At 44.4% G+C, this 22,692-nt stretch overlaps 2 protein-coding genes across 6 annotated transcripts in view; one reads left to right on the top strand and one right to left on the bottom strand.

The window, feature by feature from the left end:
* Positions 1-3,195: 3,195 nt before the first annotated feature.
* FAM151A (family with sequence similarity 151 member A) lies at positions 3,196-17,390 on the top strand. The gene is made up of 8 exons (XM_066624607.1): positions 3,196-3,277; positions 4,839-5,102; positions 7,058-7,201; positions 12,751-12,903; positions 14,206-14,365; positions 15,685-15,909; positions 16,423-16,562; positions 17,362-17,390. Exons 1-8 carry the CDS (start codon positions 3,196-3,198, stop codon positions 17,388-17,390), a joined length of 1,197 nt encoding a protein of 398 aa, XP_066480704.1.
* A 3,748-nt stretch (positions 17,391-21,138) lies between these two features.
* Positions 21,139-22,692, bottom strand: part of ACOT11 (acyl-CoA thioesterase 11) — a 71,680-nt gene continuing 70,126 nt past the window's right edge. For all 5 annotated transcript variants that reach the window (XM_066623991.1, XM_066623994.1, XM_066623990.1 and 2 more), the window contains one exon: positions 21,139-22,159. In XM_066623991.1, coding sequence (XP_066480088.1) covers positions 21,938-22,159 — 222 coding nt within the window. In that variant the 3' untranslated portion in view covers positions 21,139-21,937. The remainder of the gene's footprint in view (positions 22,160-22,692) is intronic.

Consider the following 22,692-nt stretch of genomic DNA (forward strand, 5'->3'; position numbering starts at 1 on the left):
AACCTTCAGTCTCGAAAGACTATGGTATCGCGCTCTGAATGGTGGTTCTGGAACAGCGTCTAGTGTGGCTGAAAAGGCCGATTCGGGAGTGACAATCCCTTCCACACTGGGAGCAAGTGCAGTCTGTCCCTGGCCTGTCTCCCTGGCTATGGGCCTTCCTTCTTTGCCTCTTTGCCTCAGACTGCTGGCAAAGTGTCTCTTCAAACTGGGAAAGGCCATGCTGCACAGCCTGCCTCCAAGCGGGCCACTCAGAGGCCAGGGTTTCCCACTTGTTGAGGTCCACTCCTAAGGCCTTCAGATCCCTCTTGCAGATGTCCTTGTATCGCAGCTGTGGTCTACCTGTAGGGCACTTTCCTTGCACGAGTTCTCCATAGAGGAGATCCTTTGGGATCTGGCCATCATCAACCGGCCATCCGGTTTTCCATATCTCTGATTATAATGGTGCTTGTCCCTCCCTTCTGCTGCCACTCTTTTGACCATGATCTATAATTTAGCCTCTTTTATATCCCCATGATAGCCTTCACTGGACTTCCAGGCCCAGATTAAATGTCTCCTTTTCTCCACCTCCAGGGCCTAGGAGAGGGCAGTAAAGGAGGTAATTTGTACCTGGGCGTAGGGTCAGAAAGGGGGCCCAGGAGCCAAAGGAGGGGGCTCAGAAATTTCCATGGATCTTCCATTTTCCAATCTCACCCAGACTCACTGCCCACATGGGATGCTGGGGGCATTACCGTGGGTACATGGCAGCAACTGCTGCCACAAGCCATATACACCAGGTCCAGGAATGCATACGTTTCTTAACATTGTCGCATCTGGGAGGAAACTGACCTGCTCCACTGCACCTCCTTTCCCTATCATAGCATTATAATCTGTGGCAAAGGAAGGAAGGAAGGAAGGAAGCATACAAGATAAAGAGAGGTGGAGTGTAGAATGGCATGGCCAAACTAGCTGTGACAAAGTTCCATGCTTGGTGCATCTGAGGTGTTTTCCTTTTTCAAAAACAGTGAGGGGGAGGCTGGGGTAAATTGCCCATTGAGGGAACCATCCACAGTCATTAACAACTTAACATTATGATTCTTTGGTTAGGTCATTCTTTGGTTAACTTTCTTTGGTTAAGTCATTGATCACTCATTCACAGGGATCAAGCCAGTGAAACTCACAAGAGTGTGTAGGCAATGTCTGGTGAGATATTGAAAGACAAAGATGGTGCTGAGCAGAAGTTTCAGTGGTTGACCATGCGGATGTCCTGAGATTTATTTCCAAGTGAGCATGGATAGAACTGGGCTGCTTGGCAGGATCCATGCACACTGACGGGAATTAAGGGCCCAGTCCTATCCAATTTCCCAGTGCTGATGCAGCCGTGCCAACACAGCATATACAGCATAATGTGGTTGGGAGGAGTCATGGAGGCCTCCTCAAGGTAAGGGAACATTTGTTCTCTTACCTCGGGGCTGCATTGCAGCTACACCAGCACTGGAAAGTTGGATAGCACTGGGCCCTAAGTCTCATTAAACTTGTCTTGTAAAGGTACAGTACAGATGGCTAGAATGGGACGAACATTCCTTAGGTACCCACAGAGTGGACCTGCACAGAGATTTCATCCATCTGACCTTAACCTATAGATCCAGTCATTTTCAGGGGCGCTTCTTCAAGTTCCCCCACCTTCACAGGTAAGTTACGTGATGACCAGAGGTTAGGCTATCTCGGTCATGACACAGGCTCCCCAAGCATATCTGAAATGTCTTCCTGTGGGAGGCTAACTTGGCACTAAACTAGTTGTTTTTCCAGCACCTGGCAAAGATCTTTTTATTTGCTCAGATCTTTCTACATGTTGAATTTAATTGCTGAGTCTTTTTACCCTGCCTTGAATGGTTTTATTAAGTATTTATTGTTTTTGAGGGTGGTTGTTAGCACTAGGCACTAGGGCTCAGCTCTGATGCAAGGTAAGTATAGGATTGGGCTCTAGGACTGGAAGAACCAAGATTCACATTCTCACTCAGCCGTGAATCTCATTGGATGATCTTGGGCCAATCAGCTCCTCTCAGCCTAACCTACCTCACAAGGTTGTTGTGAGGATAAAAGAGGTGGAAACACAATGTACTACTCTCTGAGCTCCTTGGAGGGAGGATGGTATTGAAATATGATAAATAACAACCCTGTTTTTTTGGGTGCTCCTGAGTATTAAAGCCAGAAAAATATGAAATGAAATATTGTTCTCAAGAAATGCCAGAACGACCCACAGGCATCTAGCTAGGTCTGACATGTAGGGCTACAGTGTGTGATGCTAACAAATCCAGATATGCATGATTTTTCTGTTCTCCAATAACTGGAGAAAACTGTTATACAAACTAGAGGACAGATTAATTCATTGACCAAAACCTATGCTGTACTTAGTCTTGTGAATAAGCTTTTAGTGAGCCTGACAAAGCCTACTGTAAACGAGAAGTCACTCAAACAGCTTTTTGCAGTATATCGCCCAGCAGGTGGCAGTAGAAGGGAGGTTTTGAAGGGAACTGGGACTTCAGTATTCCGGCACATGGTGGCCTTGAAAATTAATTTAAAATGAACTTGCTTGGGAGCCACCTCCCCAGTCCATCAATCCTGGGTCAGAGTATTTTCATTCATTTTGACTGTGTGAAATGATGACTTTCCTTCCCACTTGCAGATACACTTGTGGTATGTAAATCAGTGGAATAGTCTTTTGGGGTGGCAGCTTAGAGAAAGAGATCCTACATCTGGTTTCCACACATGTACGCACACATTTATGAATGCTTTTATGCATGATCATTGTCGTGACACCAACATTTGTAAGCCAGACAGGTGGGGCTGTAGCTCAGAGGAAAAGGACACAATTTAAATTGTAGAGAGTCTCCCTCCCTCACCCAGTTTGAAACGCTGGAGAGCTGCCACCAGCTAGATGAGTTAGATGGACCAATGGTCCAGTTTAGTATAAGGCAGCTTCCCAAGTTCATATATTTAATAGGGTCCAATTATTGTCTCAGGAATAGTTATTAATTTAATCCCCAAACTATGAGCTGCTGCTTGATGATTATTTTTTAAATGGGTATCTTGCCTTAGCTAGTCCAAAAGACCACCCAAAGCAGCTAACAAATTTCACTAATCCAGCAAGGTGCTAGTTCTGTGCACCCTCTGCAACTGGTTCCCACCATAAATGAAATAGGTGCATCACTGGAGAGCATGGCAGTGAGACCAACTCTTCTTTCTTCCAAAACAGCTGTACGAGGAGCTGACTCCTATCACCACGGATCGGCTCTGGCAGGTACGACTAGCACCGCAGAACCACAAAACTGAATGGTCTCCTGACTGTCCGATGAAAGTGCTTGTTTTCATCCTGTGATAAGCTATGCGGGAAAACAGCATGTACCATAGACTGCAAAACCCAATCTGGACGCATGACAGAACAACAAGCAAACCACTCGGACTTGTGGCCCATGCAGAGCAGATTGTTTGATCATGTGAACTGACCCTGATGTACACTCCTATGCTGCATCCATATAGTCTCAAAAACAGAAGTGCCCCAGACAAAGCTATTGATCAGGATGGTTTCTGGGGCAGCTAGAAGCAGTGCAGTTGAGATACTGCTGCCTCTGGGTTACAGCTGTGGTTCAGCAGTGGTAGCCAGTCAGGACTTGTTGACAGGAAATACTGGGATATAACAACTCTCTGAAAATAACTTCCTCTGTGTCCATGTGTGTGGCTGCAATCTGGAGCAGCCTGAATGTGGTTGCCATGGTTTTCATGAGGTGAGTATGAGGGCACCCAGAGGATTTGGTCCAGTATATATACTATAAATCCAACCCTGTCCTGGGATATGCACAGCAAGCACAGTGCTTAAGGGCTTTAGTGGGATTTACAGAGGCACGTCTCGGGTCTCCTATATGTACAGTGGGATGAGTTGAATTGTTATGAGATCCTGAACCTCCGCTTCTCCTAGCGGGTCTGTGGTTAATGCTGCAATTTTAACAGAGGCTTTTCAGATGAGTATCTCCTCCTAATCTAGTAGGGGCAGGAAAGCTTAGAAGTGAGAGTGTCAGTATTATTCTGAATTTGTTAATTTAAAACCAGCAGGCATCTTTCTTTGGGCTCTGCTACAAGACAGCTTTTGGTGGTGCAGTTTTGGAAAGGGGGAGCCCATCCTTGAATAACTCTAGAACATCTGCCTGCACAAGCACGGCATCCATATCGGAAATTCTTGGTGTGGGGAAATATTTGGGGGTGTGTGTGTTTTCCTTTCTTATATTAAGACGGACTTTGGCCTCAAAATACTGCTGTGCCTATACAGGACAGTCAGGGAAAGGTATGGCATTCTCCCTCTGTGTGCAAATTAAACTGAAGGAACCCTAATAAAATTATTTCAAATAGGGCTCCTTTCTCCCTTTCGATGACTACTCCAGATTGTAAGCTTGCCAATCTAGCAAGGGGATGAGTAATTATCTGAAAGGAAAATCCTGCCAGGAACAGAGGGACTATTAAAAGGATTTCTTAAAGGTACTGGCAGGCCATCAGAACAAAACAAGACCATAAAGGATTGTTTGGGGGGGGGGGGGAGTACCAGATTGTTTAAAAGAACTGTCTGCAAAAGAGTGAAATATTAGCAGAAAACCGCTCCAGGGTAGCATGGTATTACATGAAACTTGTACAAGACTCAGCTCAATTATTAAAGTGAACACTCCACAAATGATTAACAAACCCACTCAAGATGACAGCAGATTGTTGGGAAGGAAGCTTCCTCAGAGCGTCCCTGGGTTTCTAAAAGGAGACTCCTACATGAAAGAAGAACATTGTATTAAGATCACTATATTTTTAACCTCTCATTTCAGCAGTGCAAGGTTCCGACTGGAATCTAACTATTCAAAATTCCCCTTCCACTGTTATTCTCGCCTTTGTTTTGGAAGGAAGCTGCAATTTTCTACACATAGTTGACAAGGAACTGGTGTGCTTAAAGAGCATTGCAGTTTCCAGCATGACATGCTCTTCCATTGGAGGAAAAGCAGTTGCGGTTGCTGTGATCTGCACTTTGGCAGCGATTTCTGCTTGCATAGCTCTCGCAGTGGCTTTGACGGTGACCAGGAACTCCCCTCAAGGTACGTTGCCAGAGCTTCTTGGAATCAGAGTTGCAGGGCCAGGGTATGACTGCAGTGTTCACATCACTGTTGAACTTGCATGGTTCAGATTCATATACTTGATTGTATTTCTTCTGTGGGGTTGCACAACATGCAAAAGTGGTCCATGCTACATATTTTACCTGAATAATCCATGTGGCACAAGAGACAACCACTGGAAAAAGGAAGAATGTAAGAAAATGCATTGCATAGCATGCACCGTGATATTTGCCACAGACTGTCTTTCTAACTAGTAACTGCATCACTGACCCCAACAACAAGTCTGTAAATTGCTTTCTTGGATGGATCAACTTAAACCATTTCTGCCCAGCCCTCAGGTGTACACATTTTATCTCTGTTGCATATATGCAACGTTGAGCAAAAATGGCTTAAGGTCGACGAAAGGACTAGGCAAGCTTTGTTTCACTATACTGTATCCAACAGGAAGTTCTCCAAGGATGAGTTCTGTGAAAGTGTGATGTTTGCATTCTTCTATGCCTGGAGTGGTCAAACTCACTCAACACAAGAGCCATGTACGATAAACCTGAGATGCTCGTGAGCTGCAAGAGAGATGTTAGCCTCATGCCTCGTGTAAGAGGCATGTAAATTCTTAAATATATTTGCTCACCATGAACATTAAACTTACATATTAATTCAGTGTACTCTCAGTTTATACCCAGTAAATAATGATAAAGCTTGAAAATTTCTTACTCGCTTTTTATATTAATTGTAATGCAAAAAGAAGCTCAGCCAACATATTTCCAAGTGAAACACATTATATGCCAAAGAGCTGCATGTGGCTCAAAAGCTATTTTGGCCACCCCTGTTCAATACCAATTGGTCCAATAAGGTGAGGGGGGGGATCACACTATGTCTTCATTCTAATGAGGACATTCCTGGGGCTGGTTCCATGATGTGAAAAATTAGTCAGCGCAGATGATGGTGGAAATTCACTGCTTCTTTCCATTGCCTGTCCCTTGCTGGATGAATGGGCTCCCCTTTTCTTCATCCCTCATCTATCTGCTACTTTCATGGATTCCCCCATCATTTCCCCTTCTGTAGCCAGCCTACTCCTGCAAAACATCTGGGCTCAGTGATGACACCATCACTGAACAGAATAGCCAGAAATCCCATCCTGCTGCTGCTGTCTGGGGCATCTCCAAAGCCTGAGGTTCACTGGCTCTCAGCTGCTTGAAGCAGGTGGCTCACTAGCTCTTAGCTGCTTCCTTTGAAACTTTTTTCAAAGGTCTTTAGTCATGAAGAAACACCAGGCTCAGCAGGAGGCAAACTGAGTCACTTGCCAAGGGGCATATGTTAATGTCATCTTGACCATTGTTTTTCCCAAAGGCTACCAGAGAGTCAGTATGCAGTTTATGTTATATTAAGGCTACAATTTATGAAAATTTAATAGGGAATAAATCCTGCTGAACACCATGGGATTTAATATGAGTAAACATGCACAGGCTACCACTTCCATATGGACACAAGATGGGATTTTTGTGACTGCAGAACCTCAGCTGCAGTGCACCTTCCCAAGAGAGGACCACCTGTCCACTTCAGTAGTCATGTTTTCACAAGGAGCAAAAACGTGACTTTTAAAGAAGTTTGGAGGGGAGTGATTAATTTGCTGTTCTTGTTTGTTTGCTTGGCTTTGTTCTCAGGTGGACTATGATTTGTTATTGTTAAAATTGTTTTGTCCTTTTGTTTTAGTAATGCATTGTCCTAGCAACCCAGAGGGTTGTCTGCCAGAAAGGCAAGATATCAAGGTCTACATTAGCAAATAAATAAAATGCTCTGTATTCCTGCAACATGGCACATCTAACAGGGCCCAAATACTAGTAGGGAGTTGCGTTACTTTTTTCGTTTTTGAAGCCCTTTCTTTTTTGTTGTTGTTTCCCACCACCTTACAATTTCATATTTGGATCTTGATCTTTCAGATATACCTAGGCCAACTATTGATGCAGGTGGAGATATGTTGGATTATCTGCTACATCTGAGGAAAATAGACAGAAAAGATGGATTATTGGTCAGCTGGTATCATGCTGCAAACAAAAAGAATGAGATGGAAGAAGCCTTAAAGAGTAAGATGTGGTTCTCCCCCCCCCCTTCCTGTTTGGATGTATATAGCTAGAAGCAGAGGAATAGGGTAGAAAATAAGTGTTCAAAACAGAAATTGCCTCCATTCTGAGTGGCACCAGAGTCCCCTAGGCCTAGGGGCACTAGCAGGTTTAGCCCTCCCCCAAACTTGCATACAGCTTAAGGAAATCTAAAGTCACCACATTTCTAAATTTTCCTAAGAGAAATTTCAAGCTGCTGCAACTTCCACAACACCTGATGAGAGGGAGACGTCATCTGGCCAGAACCTGATGGAAATCATGGGTCCCTGGTATGTGCTCACATACGTCAACCCTGACCTACATTGGGTGCTGAGGGCTGTATTTGTACTAAGCTTAAAAAAAACCCAAAACAAATTCTGCACCAAAACATTCAGGTTTCTGTAGCCTGAATAATTTGCACAAGACTTTGTTCATATTTTCTCATTTTGCTTAATTTATTGGTGCACAGCTTTCCTCAGTTTCCGTTTGCCAGTCACAAAGAAGGGACAGCACAGCTATGAAGACTGCTTCCCTAATGAAAGTCCTTGTGAACCTCTTCTCTACCCCATCTAACCCAGTCTACTTTTGAGAATGCACCAACCAACTTCTCCACTCCTGGGAACACAACAAAAAATCAGGAGAAAGAGTACCTGCTCATCTGGGGCTTTCTTCCTCTCTGTTCTGCCTGTGTGGTGATTGGTGCTTCTCAGTAGTGATAATCTGTTAACCAGTGGACTGTTAGGGGAAGGGGAAATGCCCATACCCTATGTAACCACCTCCATATCCATCTGTTCATATGCGCAATAGGGGAGATTCATCATCCCTATGGGGAATATGCTTTTACTCCACATCTCTCTTCCTGGATGAAGCAGGACTGCACCCCTCTAACCTCTCTCTGCAGCCATAAGGACTAGAAACTCATGGGCCAATCCTTTAGGCCTTTTGCAACAGTAGAACCAGTGTCTATTGTTGCAAAAGGCCCTGCAACAGCAGAAACATCGTGGTTTAGTCATGTGTGATGGAGCTGCTGAAGGGCCAGCAGCAACAGGCATCTGCCAGACTCAGTTAGATTGCCCACCAGTGCCAGTAAGTTGTTGGTGGCAGGTAGTCTGGGCCAGAGATCGGTAATAACAAGGTGTTTTGGAGGAGGAACCAGGGACGCTGGTCAGGGAGGGGTGGATCCAACAGCAGTCACACATGCCGGATTCTATCCCTGTAAATCCTCACCTGAACACCTCCTGGCTCTCCTTAGAATTACACCAGCTCCACATCTGACATGGGTCCAAGGAGACCCATCAGTGGCCAGAAGGCCTGCATAGAGGTAAATAAGAAAGTTCTTTACTTATCTCCAGGTTGCCTTCTGTTTACCCCCACCCCATAACATGCAGCACAGCCCCATCAGCAGTGCTGCTTGCAGCTGCTGTGGCACAGTGAAGAATGTGCCACATTCTTAGTTCTTTAACAGTGTGATCCTATGCACGTCTACTCAGAAGTAAATCCTATTGCTTTCAGTGGAACTTACTCCCAGTAAAGTGTGCATAGGATTACAAACTTGGAACACAGAAAACAGATGCATTATTTCATGCTACAGGACCAGGTAAAATCTGGCCTTGTACCGTTTTAAGATGCTACACCAGCAGTTTGTGGGGGAGGGCGGGGCGGTGTAGGCTCCTTAAGGGGGAAGTGATCAAGGTTCCCTGGCTGGTATCCCAATTTGGGAACCTCTGTGCTACACCTTTGATATGTGGGTTGAAGAGACATGCAACTGCTAATGGGAATACAATCTATCAATTGACCTTAAATGACAGAAAGGCACATGCAGTTTATGTATCACTTTATCCAGTTGAGGATGAAGTTATTTCCTATCTAAAAGATAAGTTGAAGGGGCTAATTCTGGATTTAAAAGTTTCTAAAAATATATGTTTCTTCCAATAAATAAGAGATTGCATCATCACTGTGATGGAAAAGTTCTGCTACAGTTCAATATATTAAGTGAATCATTCTTTACAGTTAATCAAGGCACAAAAATCTGAAACGATAAGGGAAAAGGATGGCTCACACTGTAGTGATAAGAATGAGCGATTGATTCTCCTTGCACGAGATAAGACAGCTCCGTCAACATAGAACACTATGTTTTGTCTGAAGGGGCTTATCACCCTGTGATAATGAAACCAGAGGAGTGAACAGAAAGCTTTGGATTGATGCGGAACTCTTTAACCTACATATCGGCTTTAGCGGCCTTCTCAGATACATCAGACTTATCTGAGAAATCAAGCTTTTCATTAGGGGCATTTGGGATCCCTCCAGATGAGGACGTGGGAAAGAGAGGTTTCCACTGAGATGTCTATCAGCTGGCAAGGTGACAAAGTTGTCCAGTGTAGAAAGGAATCCAGAGAAACTTGCAGACTGAACATCAAACTGCTGCCCAGATTAATACTGTCAGTCCGATTTGAATACAGGTGGAGCCCCTATTTGCAAAATTTTTAGTTGCAAATCTGACTCAACGAGGGTTTCCAGGACCTGCGTGGAGCCAGACTTGGGCCCCACCTGAGCCCTCTGGAGGCAACTGGAGCCACACGCAGCCTCCATGATCCTCAGAAAAGCCTCTGGAGGTCTTAGAGAGGCACTTCCGGTTTTTGGCTGTGTTCCAGTCACCTACGGAGGAGTGGCCTCTGAGGCTTTCAGGGGCCTTTCGGAGGCCTGTAGAGGCCATGTGCAGCCCTCCGTGCAGTGTGGAGGCCTCCAGGGCCCGTGGAGGTTGCATATGGATTCCATGGACCTCAGAAGAGCCTCCAGAGCTCTGGTCTCTGAGGCTTTCAGAGGCCTGTGGAGGCTGTGCACAGCCTCAGAAAGGCCTCCAGAGGTCCTAGAAGGGCACTTCCAATTTTTGCCCGAAAACTGGAAGTGCCCTTTTAGGACCTCTGGAGGCTGAGGCCCTTGGAGGCTGGTCGTAGCCTCCATGGGCCTCAGAACAGCTCTAGACGTGACTGGAGCAAGGCTTCAGTCGTGTTTGGAGCTTGGTGGAGCCCGAATTTCGCGTGACTTGGTTTCACACAAAATTTGGTATTTGCATGGGTTCCAGGAACAGAACCTTCACGAATAATGAGGCTCTACCTGTATATTGAATTTTTTTTATACAGCACTTCTCTCTATCTAGCCAGTGAACTCAATCAGTTTATCTTTGTCCATGGAGCACAGTTCGCTTATTATCTAAAACCCATATTGGTCAAGGAAGGGAGGAACTTTCCCCTTCCAGTAATTTCAGGGGTTTAATTGGCAAAGCATTATTTTTGCTTTGATTCAGTACCAGCAATGTTCAGCACTATGCAATTATACAAAATATGCAGGTTAGAGAACAGACTGTGTAGGGTGTGCCGACCCAGAAGACAGACAGGATGTGAATGGATGCTCAGAACACCATACACATGTGGAGGGAGATGCTTTGCTTCAGTGATTTGAGAATTAGCAGTGCCCACAGCTGGGTAAGAGTTAAAATGGCTGTCTGGGTAACCTTACTAGAAAGTGGAGTTGGCTTTGGTCACTGAAAGATGATGAAAACCCCTCTTAGTTTTGCCCAAAGACATCCACTGCCTTCAGGAGTGATGCCAGGGTCAGCCAGATTGGGCACTGACCTGAAGCCCACGACCGTCAAAGGGCCCGCCTGACCAGACCAACCTCTGAACTCTCAGTACCAGTGATTGTGGTAGCACTCAATGCATCATCAGGATGCCATCAGGGACTCAGTCTTTGCCCTGGGAGCCCAGCAAACTAACACCAACACTGACTGCCTAACATGGCCAAGAACAGATTCTGTCACTGAAATCTGACTCCAGGGCTGCCGCACCCCTGCTCCCAATAAGGATAGGCTGCCTGTGTTACTGTTTAGAAAGAGAAACGTAGGGCCCATTCACAGATGAAGCAGGGTGAAATGTTGCTTGGGGTGCACTTGGGTGGAGGCACCAGGCTACTCACCTGCTCTACTCTGAGGCCAACAGCAGCAGCTTTCAGCGGGAGGGTCAGCCACACTCAATATGATCAAGATCTGCCAGGTGCCTGGGAGCCATGTAGGAAAAGGAAGCAGCAGTAGCAGTCAAATAATGGGGTGGTTCTCAAGACTCTTTTAGGTAAAATATAGTACAATTCTTCAGCCACAGCCACCTGTGCCTGGGAACCTAGTGGGAAGAGGCAGTGGCTGGAGAAACACCCCATTCCCTAGAGCAGGGGTGTCCAAAGTTTTTGGCAAGAGGGCCACATCAGTTCTCTGACACTGTGTCGGGGGCCCGGGAAAAAAAAGAATTAATTTACATTTAAAATGTGAATAAATTTACATAAGTTTATATAAATGAATATATTAAAGATGAACTTATGAATGAATGAAGGTCTTGCAATAGCTCAATGCCTATAAAAGGCCTTGTACAAAGCAAGGCTGGCCTTTCCTTTGCTGCCGCTGCTGTGTCACAGGTGTGAAAGAGCAAGCAGTGAAGGGAGCTCTCATCCCACAGCTCACACGAGAGGTCAAACAGTCGCCCTCAAGCTGAGAGAAGTTGCGTTGGGCCAGTGCAGGCTTCAACAAATCTCCAGAGGGCCAGAGGCTCATTGGAGACTGGAGGCTCCCTGAGGACCGCATTGAGAGGCCTCGAGGGCCGGAAGTGCCCCCCGGGCCGGGGCTTGGGCACCCCTGCCCTAGAGCACCCCCACTCCATCTTCTCTTTCTGTTCCTCAGCAGCCAATCAACTAACTCTCAAGCCTCTTTTGGCTGGAAATTCATCTGATTCTCCAGCCTACCACTTCCAGCAGAACCACGTCTAGGGACCCAGTGGGAAGGGGTGGAATAGCTCCTTGATGGGGGAAGGGAGTGGGAGTGCATCAACATTGCTCGTGCAGCCCCAGCCACTTCAGGAGGGCCAGCCTGGATAGAGGGTATTCTATTGAAACACTCTTCTCCCTTGGTGCTTCTGGTTTCATGGGATTCTTCCGAAGGAATACCTTTTTGTGATGCCAGCTCACTGGTTCCATGTGCTGAGTGACAATTGTTATGAACAATTCAAGGCAGGTATGTAATCATGGATTCCTTTGCTTTTGTAAAAGAGGGCTTGCTTACCATGTGTCCATTATGCTGTAATTACTAGGTTTTTGAAAAAACTGAAAAGAATCAGAGCAAATGCTTCCCAGTCCCTCCTCCCCAGAGCTACCCCCTGCAAATCCATGCTTGAGGGTTGGGGAACCAGATGCTGCTCGGGGGCCAGTATAGTAAGGCAAATTGACAAAAATCACACCCCTGCAGCCCTTTTGCATGAACAAGTTCTGTTAATGTAAGATCAGCTTTGACCATAAACGCCATTCTGGAAAGCTGGAGCTGGGATGGGGTAAGATTCAGCAAGCTCTGAAGTCCCGTTTCTAAATATTCACAGTTCAATTGTGAACCAGCTAAGTGCTGTAGTCTAAGTCAGCACATAACAAACTTGTCACTATATGCACAGAGACGCCACACTAGGCCTCCCTTGCTATAAATTCACAGATTGTATTATGAACAGGTGATGCTATGGTTATGGAATCTGATGTCACTGTTGAAGCATACAACACACCCAATGAGACAGACAAACCCATCATGGCCCATCCACCAGACATCTACAGTGATAATTCTCTTCAGGAATGGCTGGACGCTGTGCTTAAGTCATCTGATAAAGGTAAATTGGGGGTGATCAAAAGCAAAAAGTGCGTATCAAGTGGGGAGAATTTATATACAGGGTGAACCAAAAGTAGGTGGACAAAAAATGATAACATTTATTTTGAGATTATATATACAGTTATGTTTACTAATACAATTAAATATAATTAAATATAACACAAATGCCATAGTTATAATGAACACCATCGTTATAGTATAACCCTAACACAAGCCCTATTCCACCTACTGCCCACCTACTTTTGCTTCACCCTGTCTATTGTTTTATTTTCTGTCCTAATCCTCAGCATTGGTAACAACATATTCTTATGTCAGATTATCTGCACAACATTCCTGTGAGATCTATTCAGCTGAGATCAAATGAGGCTACTCAGAGAGCTTCATAACCAAAAGCTGCGTCCTTCAGGAAAAGCACTTTGTGTAGACATTAGTACGTTCACACCATATTGCATGCAAATAGCTGCATGTAGGCATGATTGGCCATCTACATGCCTTTGTACATCTGAGACGCTACAAGTTCAGCATTTGCATACTTCCAGGAAGTATGCTCGTAATGCATAAAGAGGCTCTGAGCAGCCTCCTGGTATTCTGCTCCCTGATGGAAAATTAATGACTTGGACAAGGGAAGTAGAAGGAAGAACTTCAGTGGGAAAGGCAGACTAAGGAGGAACGGCTTGAGTTCAAGTCTGGAACGGTGAGGAGGATGTTCTTAGGTCACAAATCTCTGGCTGCTGCTCAGCAGAAGAAAAGTTTCTAATCCTCAGAACATATGGGATAGAACAGTCCCTTCTCATGGGGATAAAGCTAGTCTTTTCCTCTCCAAGCAGCAGCATCTGAAGTACTTAGGGTTGCTTAGGAAAAGAGAAAATCTATTGTTCCACTATGAAAAAGGAAAAAAAAATAGGCAAGAATTTTGAAACAAAGAGGGTAATACAACCCCCAAACAAATCTAAATGACTCAGGGCCCAATCCTATCCAATTTTCCAGTGCTGGTGCTACTGTGTCAATGGGGTGTGCGCTGCATCCTATGGTGGGGAGGCAGTCACAGAGGCCTCCTCAAGGTAAGGGAAAATTTATTCCCTTACCTTGGGGCTGCATTGAGTCTGTTGAAAAGTTGGATAGGATTGGGCCCAAAAGTTGGATAGGATTTTGGACAGCTTCCTGGCTAATCATGGTCCCTGAAGTGGCTTGCTGTGTGTGTGATATAGTGTGGCATTAATGTACGCCATTGATGGCAGGACAGTACACGGCTGGTGAGTAGCACTAACTTATTTCACAAGATTTCCTTCCTTTCCCCACACAGCCATCAAACTGGATTTCAAAAGCATCAAGGCCGTTGGCCCCTCTCTGGATATCTTGGTTAAAACATCCTCTCAAGTCAACATTGATAGGCCTGTATGGCTCAACGCAGATATTTTGAAAGGCCCGAATGTGCCAATTCATACAGCTGTTAATGCAAGCCTGTGAGTAAAACAAACTTTTCTTATTTCTGTATTGGGACACATTTTACGTTTCTTGTTTCTCAAGACACCACTTTTGCCACAGCAAGATAACATGATATCTTATGAAAAATCATTCTCTTGACTAGCAAAGACAAAGGCCATAATAATAAGCTGAATGTCGTGTTTACAACCGATTGGTAGGCTCTTCCATAACAAGATCCTCAATCCTAATCTAGGATATAATTATACCAAGGAACTGATTTAAAGGGCAGATGCAATGATAAGATATGCACTTCTCTCATGCTTTAACAAGGTTAATGATTCAAGGCAATGCAAGCACCAAGATTCTGGAGTTATGGGAAAGAACCCTGCAACTGGCCCCCTATGGCACCTTGCCTCATCCACCCCCTTAGGGTACATTGGATGTTACCTTTACCAGAGTTCAGGAGTCACTTTGACCAGGCCTGTCTCCAACACCATCTCTGTTCACCAGGTCCTCTATCATGTCAGCTCCACCTGTGGCAGGGCAGGGGAGTAAGTCTCAGTTGCATGTGCACCTCCAAGGGTGATCACAGTATACACACAAATTGTCTGCCACAAAATGGTGAATGGATAACCCGGGTGTGTGTGTGTGGGCACACACACATACTTCATGCTTAATCTCCAATAGTGCCTATACAACTGGGGTAGCAGTGAACTAATGTAGTGCAATGGGCACACCCCCCAAATACCTGGCAAGTCATCAGTTACAGGGAAACATCTGGAACAACAACCCCATCCACCATAGTAATGGCCTGCTTGCTGCATATTGTTTGTGTCTGGGGCAGCGCCATTTTGGATTAATACCTGGCCAACATTTCCTTGTGAACAGGCTCCAAATCATCTCATGTTAGCTATTCTTCTGCTAACACAGAGCTTCACTGAGCCAATTTTGCAGTGACTGAGAACACACCATCCTTGATCGATGCCAAGTGTCTACTTGATTGTGTCAGATGACCAAGTTGGCCTGTGCCTGGAGACCTGCTATTAATCACAGCTCAGCCAAGGAGGTTTTTCTTCTACATTTCAGACACTATCATGCAGGTTAGTAGCATCTCTGTGCACACACAGGCAGACTGTAGCATATAATAGAAACTCTCTCTCACACACACACACTCACACTCTAAGTACAGCCCTTGGGATAAGGATAGGGAGCCCAGATTCTGCTCCAGTGCAATCCACTGAAGTGGATTTATAAGCTGAACTCCTACCCAGACACAGTATGAGTCTATGCCAGTGTGGGGGAGAATGATTTGTTTTGAGATGTCTGCTGCTGTAGCTGTCTTATTTATTGTCCTTAGATTCCTGTCGCTCATCCAGCAGAAGTTTCCAAACTGCACTGTCTCCCCAGGATGGACAGCTCTCTATTCACCTCTCTTCCCAAACACCACCTATACCCAGAGAATGGTTGAAGAAATGCACAGCCTTGTGGGAAAGCTGCCCCAGCAAGTCACCTTCCCTGTAAGAGCTGTCATGGCAAGACCAGGCTGGCCTCATTTGAGCTGGCTTCTGAATCAGTCCAAGAGGTAAGAGATTTGACAGCACACAGTTCCTCAAAAGCAGAAACAGAAGGCACCGTAAACCTTGCAAACTAGGTTTATTCAGACATTAAAGATTAAAAAACAAATCTAGCTAAATTTTTCTGCTGAACTTTTTAGCTTCGTCTCAGACTCTAATCCAGAGGTGTCAAACTCGTTTCATACAGAGGGCCGAAGTTAGCATTCAGGGCTCTAGCTGAGGGCCGGAAGTGATGTCATTAAGCAGAAAGAGAGATCATTAAGCAGCTAATGGTCAGAAATCAGACCCTGTTCTCATATAGAAACTCATTAACTACAAATGACAGAAGGGAAAGTATGCAAATCTTGATCATATTTCAAGATTTGGGAAAGCCCAGTTTCATGTGGGCTGCCATTCCAGCTCTAACACCTCAGCAGCTGAGGGCAGGATAAAAAGCTTCTAGGGGCTGCATCTGGCCCCCCCCCGGGTCTTATGTTTTACACCCCTGTTCTAATCAGCTGCTAAATGTCTCTCCTTCCTAGGTACAGTCTGACACTGTGGCAAGGGAAGAGCGATCCAGTTACAGTGGAAGATCTTCTCTATATCCGAGATCACAGCCATCCTGAACAAATCTATTATGACATTTACGAGCCAGTTTTATCTCAGTTCAAAGATGCAGCATGTGAGTATCAAACTCAAACTTTACCTTGAGACACATCAACCAATACAGAGGAAAAATCAACAGGGAGGTAATTAAATATTTGTGCTTCTTACTATGTACAGTGAGCATAAGAACCCCATCTTTCAGGCAACCGGTTCCAGAGGTTTACACACTGGTGAGTCAGATCCCAAGTGACAGATAGGAAAGTTTTACAAAAGTCAGTTCTTTGGTTTCAAACAAGTAATTCTTTTGTCTATAAAAGCTATTGAGGTATTTTCCTTTATGAAATACAAACAAGTATTTCAGAGTGCCATAGCGCCAGGAGTGAAGGAGACTGGATCCAAGTCCTGCTTTCTATTATAAATACAACACTTTACCAGATGAAAGAATTAAGGATTTTCATTTAATCCTGTCAGGGAGTGTACTGGGAGAAGTTAGGCAGACCTAGGGAAGTAGCCTGAAACCCAGTCCAGGGGCTGGATTTGGGGTTTGGACGAACCCATCCACCCCAGGAGCAGACCTTACCATTCTGCACCGCATATAGTCCACCTCAATCAGGGACAGGGACAATCTGGGAGTCACATCTGCCCAGACATCTTGTCTCATGGCCTTTTGGGATGCCGGACAGCAGACGTGACTATCCATGGCGTCCCTGTACCCGTATCGAAAAGTACTACATGCGGCACCTGGGCGGAATGGTAAGACGTGGTCTGAATGGGAACCACATTTCCGTTCCACAGTGGTGGAGAGTTTGGCCACCACTGACCTAGTTTAGTGCTCCTGCACCATTTCCTGCTCTCTAACTTTCCCTTTTTACCAGGTCAGCAGCTGAAGGGATCAGTAAACTAGTAGCACTATCCACTGCTGCCATATCAGAGTAAAGGGGATGCTTGACCAAATTGGATACAGTAACTAGTAACACCTGCAGAGGGAGCTAAGAAGCTACATGAGAGCAAAGCAGACAACTCCCCCCCCCCCCCGGCCTAGTGAAACCAGTGAAGTTTGCTGGTTGGCTTGGAGTGAAAAGTGCAAATAAAACAAATTTAACACCCCAGATGTGTCTAGGTACACACACAGTCCCTATTGCTAGCAACTTACATTGTCACAGGAATTCCAGTCCCTGCACTTACTGGAGAAAAAGTGGATCTGCCTTCCACAAAGCAACACTCAGTTTCACAGCAGACCTGGCAGAAGCAATACAGGCATTTCTGTGCTTGATCTTAAGTAACCTAGATGGCATGATGTCGTGGTTGCTTGATCGGAGGAGTAGAACCCACTTGGCTACTCCTTCCCACCCCTGTTCCTAGACAGACAGGTTTGTCTGCTGAATTGATAAGTGCATGCCAGTTTCAGTAGGTTTGGCCACTGCAGATATGAAGGAAAACTGAAAAGCACAACATATCGGTCTGAGGTCGTGGCATTTCAAACAAAGACTGCTGCAGGAACATGCCCTAGCAGCTTTTAGGCAACTGAACTTGCACAGAAGTTTTTTGGGGGGTGGGGGGTAGTGACAAATATTAAGAGAACATAGGATAATTGTTTTCATCAGAAATTGCATTCTTGAGAAATTCCGAGAACAGTATCATTTCCTTTCAACATAGCAGACAAAGAGAAATCCCTGAATAGCTGTGTCATAGCAGAGCCTCTGATTGGGCTATGCTACTGCCCTTCAGCTCAGTGCTGTCCCAGAGACTTCTTCCTAGTGGTAGTACAGTCCAGAACATGGTTGCTTTCCCTTGACAACCAGGCTGCCCGCTTAGCACATGGACCTCAAGTTCAGAACATTTCTTCAGTCTGAATTGTTCACTCTTAGTTATTCATTCACAGTGCAACAGAAAAAAACATCCACTGTTATTACCAGTGAAGAGACTATTTGCAGCTTTATGCAGTGGTGTAGAACATGAAAGCAAGCTGATTTTTCTGTCTTCATCTCTCTAGTTAGTTCTACAAGAAAAATTTGCCACCAACCAGACTCTTCATAGACTAATCTGGGTGACGCAGCTATGTCTACAGGGGAATACTATCAGTTTATGGGCTGTACTCCAGCCATCCCATTTGGTGGCAAATGTGACTGGCCAGTGTTGTTCAAGTGTTCAATCGGAAGGCAAACATGACTGTCAAACTTGGGAGAGAAGAATTATCCTTCACATTTTGTACGTTCATCTTGTCAAGACCCAATGATCATCAGTAGAGCTGATACGGATAGAATTTCTTCTTTTAAAACAGATTTTTTTTTTAGTCATTTAAAAATAAACAAGGCTCTCCACAGCTGTGCTTTGTGATAAAATGTATGGGTGCTGCACAAAAATTCTTTGTCGGGGAAAAATCAAATCAGATTACCTGAATAAAATTTTGCAAATCAAAAACCTCCATATTTGTTTATTCTGCGTAATTTATTCAGTTTATAGTATTGACTACTCCATTGCTTAACTACAACAAATTATTACTAGCCCACCCTATTTTCTTAGAATTGGCCACAATGTGTCTTGTTCCTGGAGCTAAAATGCACATGAAGCAAAAAATCAAAGTTTTGCATAAAGGCTAAAGGGTTCTGAGCTGTCCGAGAGGGAACAGGCAAGGGATCTTGGGGTGGTGGTGGACAGCTTGATGAAAGTGTCGACCCAGTGTGCAGCAGCGGTTAAGAAGGCCAATTCTATGCTTGGGATCATTGTACAAATCAATGATAAGGCCACACCTGGAGTACAGCATCCAGTTCTGGTTGCCACATCTCAAAAAAGACATAGCGGAAATGGAAAAGGTGCAAAAGAGCCACTAAAATGATTACTGGGCCGGGACACCTCCCTTATGACAAAATACTAGAGTTTGGGCCTTTTTGGCCTAGAAAAGAGGCGCCTGAGGGAGAACCTGATTGAGACATACAAAATTATACATGGGAAGGATATAGATAGAGTGATGCTCTTTACACTCTCACATAACACCAGAACCAGGGGACAGCCACTAAAATTGAGAGTAAGGAGAGTAAGGACAAAAAAAAGAAAATATTTATTTACTCAGCATGAAGTCAGTCTGTGGAACTCCTTGCCACAGGATGTGATGATGGCATCTGGCCTAGATGCCTTTAAAAGGGAATTGGACAAATTTCTGGAGGAAAAGTCTATCATGGGTTCTATCATGAGTCTGTCAAGTCAAGCCATGTGTATGTGCAACCTCCTGATTTTAGAAATGGGCTACGTCGGAATGCCAAATGCAGGGAAGGGCACCAGAATGCAAAACTCTTGTTGTCTTGTGTGCACCCTGGGGCATTTGGTGGGCCACTGTGAGATACAGGAAGCTGGACCAGATGGGCCTATGGCCTGATCCAGCAGGGCTGGTCTTATAAAGGGTAGAAACTTTCTTTAGAGTGTGTGTTTCTATTCTAGATCCCCTTTTCCAAACCTTGCATAACATTAGTGCAGTTGCATATATCCTACAATATCACTGTGGTGATCTTGTAGATTCCTGACAGGGCCTCCACCCCGAGATGCCCAATGCCAACTAATCCAGTCATTCGTCTGCTGCCCTCAATCCCCAACTTTCAACAAGTTCTGAGAGGAGTTGAACAGTGTTCCTAGTTCAAGTACTGTTTACCCTTCAGCAATCTGATGTTCCATCAGAACCTAGGCCAAATTGTAATAGAGAGGGAAGCTCTTCAGAAATACTGGGTTTATTTACAAAGGGCTCTACTGCAAGAATCTTTCAAATAATTCAGCAATGGGATTCAGCAATGATACAATTCAGTGATTTTAGTTCAGTGATCCAGCTCAGGGTTTCAACTTCAACCTTCCATACTGAATGGCTAGGAGTTTGCCCTTATACACAATTAGCTGCTTAACTCCTCCTTCTTTCAGTTGGCCATTTGAAAGGGAATTTCAAAATCAAACTACTCTTCCCACATGTTGTTTCTTTAAACTTAAATGGTTTTTGAGGGAAGACTGTAGTTTGAATCCTAACAGACTTCACATAAAAAAGAAACAGCTCATGCAAAGAAATTGTGCATTTCAAACAAGTTGATGTTGGCCAAGATCAGTGCCTTCAAGCCTTTCTAGAACCAGAACACACCATTAATCTTGGCCTTTACTGATGTGTGATTATTGACACTTGAATGACAATGTCAACCCATATACAACTTAGTACCATTCTTATCAACTTTGGATGTAGGGCATATAAACGAATCCTTACCGAAGTAAACAGTCTCACTGGCATACCAAGAATGTTATGTCTACTATCAGAACCTGGGAACATGGATATCGATCAGGCTCTAGGAACATGGGTATGAATTTACTTCTCTGGAGCATGAACATTGGAGGAAGATGTGAATTTGTACCATCATGAGTGAGATAAGTTATCGTCTCCATGGAGCAAGAGAGCAAATTCCTCCTAATAAATGCAAACTTGAGGTCTTTTAAAATATGCTTTTATTACTATTTCAATAAAGTCCCACAGCTCTAATCAACAATGTGTTCAAAGCCAGAGCTGAAAATGTAGTGCAAAGTCATACAAGAAAAGACCAACCTAACAATACAATCAGACACTCCATCCACAACCAGCTGAAGATCAAAGCAGAGAAGGAAATTTCTTTCAATGGTTCAGAAGGCCGAGTCTGAATGATATTTACAAGAAAAGAACAGTTCCTTTGTGGTAAAATCATGTAGTCTTTCAGACATGGACTGATCAAAGACAATTAAAAAAAAGGTACATTCATAAAGAATGTTTAAAATGGTAGAATGTCTCACATGTGACATGATTTGATACCTGGCTGTGTTTCGTGTTAAGTGTGCACTAGATCAAGGAAGCCCAGTTTCAAAGGGTTTGTGAGCAATGATGCAGTTTAATGCCCCAAGTGCCCACCAACCCCTATATAATAGTCCATAATATCTTCTAACAAGATTTACACTCCCTTGATAAAAGGATCCCGAAAATGTCATTGCTGCTGACTCAATGTGAAACGTTTTTCCTGCCTGTACAGTTTAAGCTACCGATATTTAGTGCAAGTGTAATCCCTGCTCAAACATCTTAGTGCACAGGGCAAGGCAAGAAAAGTGACAAGCAAAAAAGGAGTCCATTGTCAAGTTTGCCTTCACAACAGGTTTTCCTAGGAATCAAATACAGGACTTCAACAGAAGCCAAATCAGATGCAATTAAGGACATGCAAAATTCAGGACAAAGCTGTGTGCACTGCTTACTTAGTAAGTGCATACGCTGTCACCACTAGAAGTCTGACCATTACATTAACCCATTTAGAAATTCTTGTTCTTTGACCATACACCAGGCCAGCAAAATGGATTTCTTCTTCAAGCTTGGACTTGGTAGTTGATGGTAGTAAAAAAAACAAATCTGTTTTTCACATTCTCACAAAGCAAGGATCAATCACTTCAAGTTTACACCCATGTTAATTATCAGATTGTGTCTGTATCAGGAGACAAATTATCAGGAGATAAACTATCAGGAGACAAACTACACAGCGAAAGATTCTGAAGCCTGACAGAATCATCATCTTTGTTCTTCAGGAGAAATTGTTCACAAGCCAAAAAGGTGGAATGGAAGCTCGAGGACAAGCCAGCAATATACGCTGTAATATAGGTTAAGACAGCTGGAGTGGCCTGGTAGTAATAAGACACCTGGGGAGAAAAAATCCATCACATTTGATCAATTTTCTGGGTAAGCGCCAGTCTGCTGATCCTGCCCCCCGAATAAGAATATCAATTCTTCTCCCAATACATTGGACAACTGCAATGCCAGAGAACTCTCTATGAGCTCATAAAAGACAATCATCTAACAGGAGGAGGAGGGGATTCCAGCACAACAGAATCTACCATTAGGGAGGCTGAGGCAGCTTGCTTCAGGTAGCAGATTTTGGAGGTACCATTAAAAGGCAAGAAGTTGTCAATTACATATCATAATAATGCATAAGTATGGAAGAATGACATCATATTTTCTGCCTAAAGCACTAAAGTGTCTTGGATCACTACTGCTCCCGCTAAGCTGCATGGCCATGCAGCTAAAGTCAGACCCCCGCACATTTTCCTTTACAGTGCTCAATAGCTGTGAAGAGCTGGGTGATGATGATGATGTCGTCATCATCCAGTGTTCCAGAGCTGCCCTGCATAGCCAAGGTGGACTCCATGCTATCCCTGCCATTTTTAGTGATCAC

The sequence above is a fragment of the Tiliqua scincoides genome, chromosome 4 (genome assembly GCF_035046505.1).
Source record: "Tiliqua scincoides isolate rTilSci1 chromosome 4, rTilSci1.hap2, whole genome shotgun sequence".
NCBI lineage: Eukaryota > Metazoa > Chordata > Lepidosauria > Squamata > Scincidae > Tiliqua > Tiliqua scincoides.

Bases quoted from the DNA above. Each gene is read 5' to 3' on its own strand.
- FAM151A (XM_066624607.1), top strand. From the start codon at position 3,196: ATGGCAGTGAGACCAACTCTTCTTTCTTCCAAAACAGCTGTACGAGGA. The intron at 7,202-12,750 runs GTAAGATGTGGT...TATTATGAACAG, and splicing joins GATGGAAGAAGCCTTAAAGA to GTGATGCTATGGTTATGGAA. The intron at 15,910-16,422 runs GTAAGAGATTTG...TCTCCTTCCTAG, and splicing joins CTTCTGAATCAGTCCAAGAG to GTACAGTCTGACACTGTGGC.